At 40.6% G+C, this 7,793-nt stretch overlaps 1 protein-coding gene across 2 annotated transcripts; it reads right to left on the minus strand.

Moving 5' to 3' along the window:
- Window positions 1-1,011: 1,011 nt before the first annotated feature.
- slc6a1a (solute carrier family 6 member 1a) lies at window positions 1,012-7,197 on the minus strand. 2 transcript variants are annotated; one of them, XM_041051383.1, is made up of 15 exons: window positions 6,966-7,197; window positions 6,591-6,722; window positions 6,295-6,395; window positions 5,975-6,084; window positions 5,686-5,818; window positions 4,832-4,966; window positions 4,630-4,733; window positions 3,789-3,913; window positions 3,502-3,614; window positions 2,708-2,839; window positions 2,371-2,473; window positions 1,949-2,049; window positions 1,618-1,785; window positions 1,380-1,476; window positions 1,012-1,337 (listed from the first exon to the last, which is right to left on the minus strand). In XM_041051383.1, the coding sequence occupies exons 1-15, from the start codon at window positions 7,195-7,197 to the stop codon at window positions 1,021-1,023; spliced, it is 2,103 nt and encodes a 700-aa protein (XP_040907317.1). In that variant the 3' UTR covers window positions 1,012-1,020. The 2 variants fall into 2 exon arrangements, with proteins under 2 accessions (XP_040907317.1, XP_040907308.1); XM_041051374.1 differs by having other exon boundaries at window positions 1,012-1,476.
- Window positions 7,198-7,793: the final 596 nt, after the last annotated feature.

The raw sequence follows: 7,793 nt of genomic DNA on the forward strand, positions 1-7,793 counted from the left end.
TATGGCTTAGTTGAAATTGGTGTATTGGCTTAAGGCCTTCTCTGTTCTTCTTCTTTTTTTTCTCTCTTTTTTTTTTTATTTGTCAGGAGACATTTCAGAAATTTTTCACTGATGTTCCTGAGGAAAGCATGCAAAACGTAAACAGGATTGACTGTCAGCATTAAGGGATAGTCGATGTCTGTAAATCACTTATCTAACCCTGTGCTTTTTTTTTTTTTTTCTTTTTGTACTTCTTTGTACCCTGTGCTTTGCCAACCGAACACTAAATGGCATAGTTTTTGCTTTTGTCTGCCTATTGATTTTGGTCCTCCATCACAACACATATAGTATAAAACATCCTAAAAATAATTCTAAAAATGTTTTGATCACATAAAAGTTTTCTCTCTTTTTTTTTACTGAAAAAAAGGAAGGAAAAAATAACAGTCTCTCTCACACACAAAATCTTTTGCAACAAATACTGGATTACTCCAGAGCTCCTAAACATGAACTTCTTATTGGCATTGTGCTTACTCAGAGCTCCCCATTTGCCTTGTGGCCTGTAGTTTACCTCACAGAGTGCAACATTTGGAAAAGAGACAACTGTGTGAGGTTTAGTAAACATCCACAATAAAATTGACGCCATCCCTTGCATTCTTCAATGATGTCAATTTTGTTCACTACTTCATCTAATATATTCACACGGTATTTACTTGATTCATGAAGATATTCAACAAATCTCTAATCTATATCTCTATGTTTTTTTTTCTTTTCTCACAGTATTACACAGTATGTTTACATTTTTTTTATTCAGATTTATGGTTGTATTTGTGAACACTAACAGTCTTTAATATTGTTTTCAGATTGCAAACCAACAATAAGACATCATTGGCTTGGATTTACAAATGCAGAAAAATTAAACATGGTTTGAAAATCTGTTTTGATCACATATTGCCCCTGGAGGTAGGTGAATCAATTAAAATCTTGGAAGTCCTTTGTAATGTTCTCTTTTGTCTACATGCTCCATGAGGGTTTCTTCGTTGTCTACACATTGGCCTCTGCATTGGTCAGGTTAGAGGTCGGGCTTGTTGGGTTTGGGGGGTTAACAGGCTCCGTTGGGCTAGCTGGGTTGGGTGGTGGGCTGGTAGGACTAACAGTTGTGGTGGTGGTGGTGGTGGAGGGGTTTGCCGGACTGGCCGTAGTGGCCGTAGTGGTGGTGGTGGTGGTGGGACTAGTTGCTGGGTTCACCGGGCTAGTGGCAGTGGCTGGATTAGCTGGCTGAGGAGCTGGGTTAGCAGGGGTCACAGGGCTGGTTGAGTTGACAGGAGCCGGATTGGTGGGGCTGGCAGGGTTGGCGGGAGCTGGGTTTGCAGGGCTGGCAGGATTGGCTGGATTGGCAGGGCTGGATAGGTTAGCAGTGTTGGTTTCTGCCTGCTGCTCAGGTCCATTCTCCTGACAACGCCTGACAACTGCAGGAGGCTGAAGCATTATCCGAAGTCGCTGGGAGCAGAACACAACACAACGAAGGGTAGGTATTACACCAACGAAGGGTATCTCAGAATAGATTTTAAATCTGGTAACACAAGCTGCCAAAACCTGTGGTGCTCACTTAACAAACCTAACACATGATTAACTTCTTACCTCTTTGTAAGTGCCCTTGAGTCCAAGATACATATAGATCATGTACCCTGGTATGAGAACCATGGAGGACAGCGCCATGAGCCATCCCACTCCCTGACCCCAGCCTGGGAACACATAGTCTCCCATTGTGAGAGGAACCATTTGTACGGCGCTGAACAAGAACACCCCCTGTGGGAGACATGAGACGCTTTATGCATCCTGACACCACTGACTACAGGCAGCACTGTCTCAGCCTGACATGACTGGAGGCAGGTAATATTGACTTTATTTATTGTTTCATTTTTCATGTCATGACTTTAGATGTAGTGTTGTATTAGTTCAGAGAACTCACAGCGACAATGAGAGGGGTGAACACGACCCAGCACAGCTTCCACCATAGACAAGGCTTGTAGCCAATCATCTCCTGGATGTTGTCATAAAACTTGTTCACACCTGCGAGACAAATGAATCAATGATCAAAATATTCCTATCCAATTTATTTCAATTTGCTGCTGGTCTGCCATGCATGATGATGAGGATGGTGAGGTGGAACACATGAGTGCTCATGACCTTGAGGCTGAACAGCGTTTGAAGCTTGCACAAATATCTCTGGATAGGTGTGACGCTTTCTAACCTCCATATTTAACCCAACTTTCCACATAAATGGTATTTCACCAACTTAGTTTGTTAATTTGTGAAGAAAAACACCAATTTTTAATAATTTTTTTTTGTTCCTGTTTTGGTTGTAGTCAGTGAAACATTGATGATACACACCGTAGCACCAGGATATGGAGATGCATTCAAAGAAGACCAAGAACAGCAGACACATTCCACTGGCAGAGTAGTAGTCAAACAGTTTGAACACATAGATTCCACCCTGGTTACAGAAAAATGAATAAGTGTTATAAGAAGACTATGCGCAGATACAGCATAACATACTCTGGTAAAGTAATTGTTGCCAAAAAGAGAACAAGTCAAGATTCAAATTGGCTCTTGCCCACTACGTAGATACATGGTTTTTACTTGTATCTCTCATCTTTCAATTTTCCTACTTGTTTGTTTAATCTTGTGTAATAGTCAGAGGTAAAGTAAGAGAGCTGCCCTGCTGTACCTGTGTGATGTTTGAAAGTCCGATCACATAGGACACCAAACAGACAACTGCGATGAAGATCTCTCGTCTACCCCTAAGAGCTCTGGGAAATTCATCCACCAGAGCAGTGATGAAGCCTTCAACAGTGCAGAACTGAAGGACAGAATCATAGAAACAGCAATGAGCAGAGATGTGGATTTGTGTGCTATTTGCACTTTGCTGCTTTTATATTCTTTGACATAAATATATTTTTAATATGTACAGTATATTTATCTATTATTCGAACATGTAGAAGTTTTGCTAAATGCGTATTCTTCATTTTAATGGTTAGATTGACTGATGATAACAAAACTGCAGTGTGCCTCAAACCATGGGACAAAAACACTAACACAATCTTCTGAATGACCAAGCATCTATTTCTTGGAGGCCATTTTGGTAATAGATCTCATACGCAAAAGTGCTATTGCCATGACATGGGGTATGAATTGTAAACCTATAAAGAGGACTATAACTAATGTCTTTGACTTAGCCAGTGTATAACCACATATATTTTTTTCCTAGCCTCTGTGGCCTTATTCGAACTCAAATATCATACACAAAATAAAGAAACACAGACAGTGAAACCTGCGGGCACATGGAGGTGATAAAGTTGCATTAAAAAGACTTGACAGCTGATGTCAAAGCTCAGCTATATCTGTCCACAAGAAGCAAATTGCATGCTTATCATGCAGAGAGCAGGGGTGAGCTGCATGATATGTAACCTGCATTTAAATATTTAGGTCAGCCCAAAAGCAGATCATCTCCAAGCCCCTTACCTGGCTGTCTATCCCCAGCATGAGAAGCATGGAGAAGAACAGAATGGCCCAGAGAGGAGACACAGGCAACTGGGTTACAGCCTCCGGGTAGGCCAGAAAAGCTAAGCCAGGACCTGTATAGTAAACAGGAAAATCATATTTCATCAGGGTTATTCTCATAGCATTCTGATTCTCACACAGAGGTGATGACAAATGCTGTTGAGCAGTGAGTATCAATGACAGTGCACCTTTTTTTGTGCAGAGACAGAACAGTTACAGAAGAAGGCATAAATGCAATCCGTAGTTACCTGAAGCTGCTACGTCAGCAATGTCTTTCTTTGTCACATGTGCCATGAAGCCAACAATAGAGAAGATTACAAAGCCAGCAAACATGCTGGTACATGAGTTGATGCAGCACACAATGATAGAGTCTCTGGGGAGAGGAAATATAAAATAGGCCTGTTGTCAAAGATTTAAGTTGACTTGTATTTTTATGTATTTATTTATTTGTTTATTTTCCAGCATTGAGCTTCCCTGAAAACAGTCCACACAGGAGAGACTGAGATCTGAGAGAGTAGCTGTGAGAATGCACCTCTGCTATTTATTTCTTTTGATGATACATATGTTTTCCAAAAACACAGTTTCTACTGTTTATGAAAGATATGAACAGATTTCATTCAAGAACTCATTTCAAATAATAAAATTCTCAGATATATAGTTTTTACAGATATAGATGTAGATAGAATCATTTGAGACAAGCACAATGAATGCAATGAATGCAACAGTTTTTATGTAACTGATTGTTTATGTGACCCAGAACCATGGGGCTGCTGGAGAAAACACTCAGGTTTTGCAATCATAGTTGTTTTTTTCCCCCCAGCACGCACACTGCCAGCAAGAAACAGCCTTCTCCTTAGATTGTTATTATATTCATGCCAGCAACTCACATTAATAAGATCCTTTAAGGGGCTCTTACAAAGCAGCCTTGAATAGGATCTTTAATACGGGTGTATAATATAGTAAAATAGCAGCAGTTTAATTACTGTCATCTTGCGCTATTAGGATTTTCACTGATATATTACATTGAGCAGCATTCCCTGTCTCAGTCTCATAGATTATCTCCTGTTAATGAATCATCACCAGTCTTACCTGTAAACATTATTATTGAAAGGGTTATAACTGCCCAGAGCTATGAGGGACCCCAGCCCCAGTCCGTAGGAAAAAAAGATCTGGGTAGCCGCATCTAGCCATACCTGACGAAAAAAAACAAGCATTTAGCTGCGTGAGACCGAGCTCTGCTCACTCAGGCATGCAGTACATAGGTATGAATCATATAATAATATATTATTACCTCAGATTCTTTGAGTTTTTCAAAGTCAGGGGTTATATAGAACAGAATTCCCTCTTTAGCTCCAGGTAGAGTCACCCCACGGATGAAGAGAATAAACAGCATGAAGTAGGGATATGTGGCTGAGAAGTAAACGACCTATAAAATGTGAGACAGTTATCAGCAGGGTGACACCATCGTATCTTAAGGACATATATGATGCATGCACAGTTTGTAAATTTGGAATTCACCCACTATTCAGACATTCTCATGAGGGCCACAAAGATTCTCTAGATTTTTTATTTTTTTTGCCTTGGTCTCTTCCAGACAAAAAAAACAAAACAAAACAAAAACAGATAAACAGACCAAATATTCAGCAAAGAAATCAGTGCAGCTTCACTTTGAATCTGCTCCCTCTGTCTCAGTGCATTTTATGACACTGTGCAAGCAATTTGTGAGCGAAATGTGCAGGGGGATGGGGTGTTTTGTGACCAAGACAAATTTTATTTGCCATGGTCACGTGATGCACTAGACTTTCAAAATGTGGCACCACTAGGGAGACAAACTGCTCCAAGTGAAAGGAGAGGACAAAACCAGATTGTAGTGTATGGTGGTTTGTTGCTCCTCCTATCATGAATCCACACTCAGTATAGACACTGTGTCAGGAGAGTTGGAATTAGAGGAGCCACCATGAGGCAGAGCAGGATTAGTGAACATGAGTGTTTGATGTCTCTTCTCTTATTTTAAAATCAATCTGGACAATGCTGACTGCAATCTAAATGATTGATGAGGTGATATTAGACTGATTAATATTGCATAGCTGTCACATACCCAGTATAGCATAAGAGGTCTTGGATATCCAAATTGGGGCATCTTACCTTCCCTGTCCAGCCAACCCCTTTCCAGATACAGAAGTACACAAGGACCCAGGCGATGGCCAGCGTTATTGCCAGTGGCACTCGAATCTGGCCTGGTTTTTCCAAGCCATCGGTCATTTCATGCACGTTGCGCCTATAAGTCAGAGCGAGCAACAATAAGTCTATTATACACAGGGAGAAATAAGCATGCAGCATAGGAGGCTGTCTTTTATATATATCTCAGGGATGCATGCAGGATACGTTAAAGCTCTGCTGTTGTTAAAGCAAGAGAAAGCAGTCAATATCTTACTCCCAAAACTCCACCACTGCACTGGTGAGATTGGCGGTATCTGCAATGGAGTAGTTTGTATAACATTTCTCTGTGTTCCATGGATTGTTACATGAGCTCCATGGAAGGTCCTGAAAAACAAAAATTACAGTTTTTCTGTTTTTCTTTTTTTTCTTTTTCTTTTTTTTTTTTTAACTCTGTAACTTGACACATTCAAGGATTTGAAATTTCTTAGAGGTATCACAGGCTTCAATTTCTAATGATACAACAATCTTGCCCTTAACCTTATGCTATGTTTCAGCTTTTTTATGAATCACTTGAGTACACTGTATAATACTTACAGTGGTGAAGGAGTTGTACAGGTAGTAAATTGCCCAAGCAATGATTACAATGTAGTAAATGTTAAGCCAGAAGGACAGGACAGCAGCTGCAAGGCCCACACCTATCATACAGAGATGAATTAGGCAGTGTAGCAAAACTGTCACTGGGAATGTGTGTTATGTTGGCCTCTATAAATCCTGAAAGTCATAATTATTTCTATGAAAGCATCAAATAACATTAATTATTAACTATATTTAAAAAAAAATAGGCCGAGGATTAATAAACAATTGTCCAGAAATATTTCAGTGCGGTATACCTTTAAACATAGGAGCCAGTTTCCACACACCAAGCCCTCCAATTGAGGTGTACTGACCAAGGGAGCATTCCAGTAGAAACAAGGGGACCCCAGCAAATATGAGGGTCAAAAAATAGGGAATCAAGAAGGCTCCTGGATGGACAAAAGTAGAGGAAGTTATGCATTAAAAAAGATGATCAATCTTTGGCTGAAACTGCACTGACGCATTACTTAAATCACCACAGCACAACGTCAGTTAATAACGGCTGCAAATGTAGGTGATATTCATTCTTTTCATGTCACCGACACGGTCAACTAGGTAAGCTCGACAATGTGCATCGTGGAGCTGAATGGGCCGTGCAGTTTTCTTAAATTAGCTGTGAAAATAATGTTTACCTCCGCCGTTTTTTCCACAGAGATAGGGAAATCTCCATACGTTTCCCAGTCCAATTGCATAACCCACACACGACAGGAGAAAATCAAATTTTCCCGCCCATGTTTCTCTATCAGGCAACTCCTTTTTCTGCTTTTCGGGTTTCACGTCCAGTGACTTGGGTTTGTCATTATTAGTGGCCACCTCGTTCAGTTCTGTGACTTGTCCATCCGTTTTGGTGCCGTTCGTCGCCATGTCTCTGGATTTGGCAGAGGTCCTGGCAGTCGGACGGGAGGCTTCAGCACCAGTCCACGTAGACAGCAGCTTCGCGGTTTATAGACCTAACCTCTGGACCAAATGACTGTAGATGAAGCCTGTGCACACACGGCTCGTCAGTCGCCGTTAACCTGGAATCGTGAATAGAGCAATTGGTCGGTTTCTCAGGAGGCGCTGAAAATGTGGTTACTTATGAAGCAAATATGAACACATTTTGATCTACATTCGTATTCTCCCCGGACAGGAGCAATAAAATAATAACAATTAGATCCAAACATACCATTAAATTCAATTCACACTTTGAAACGTGCGTTTAAAAATGCAGACTAAAGCCTCCCATGAACATTTGGCTCCCTGACAAAATTTTCATTCATATCAGACTCAGCAAACACAAAAAACCATCGATGGCAAAGTCATGCTGGACTTGCTCCCATAACTAAGGCAGATTGCGCGTAAATTAACAGCCCTCTAAACCAGATCAGCACACACGATAGCCTTAACAAAGTCTGCACCTAAATATTCCAAAAACAGAATTAGGAAATCAACATTACTGACATCAACGGAAAAAAAAGAAA

This window comes from Toxotes jaculatrix, chromosome 2 (assembly GCF_017976425.1).
Source record: "Toxotes jaculatrix isolate fToxJac2 chromosome 2, fToxJac2.pri, whole genome shotgun sequence".
In the NCBI taxonomy this organism is placed as follows: Eukaryota; Metazoa; Chordata; class Actinopteri; family Toxotidae; genus Toxotes; species Toxotes jaculatrix.

Bases quoted from the DNA above. Each gene is read 5' to 3' on its own strand.
- slc6a1a (XM_041051374.1), bottom strand. From the start codon at position 7,197: ATGGCGACGAACGGCACCAAAACGGATGGACAAGTCACAGAACTGAAC. The intron at 4,967-5,685 runs GTAAGATGCCCC...CACATTTTATAG, and splicing joins GGGTTGGCTGGACAGGGAAG to GTCGTTTACTTCTCAGCCAC. The intron at 2,840-3,501 runs GTAAGGGGCTTG...TCTGTCCTTCAG, and splicing joins TGCTGGGGATAGACAGCCAG to TTCTGCACTGTTGAAGGCTT.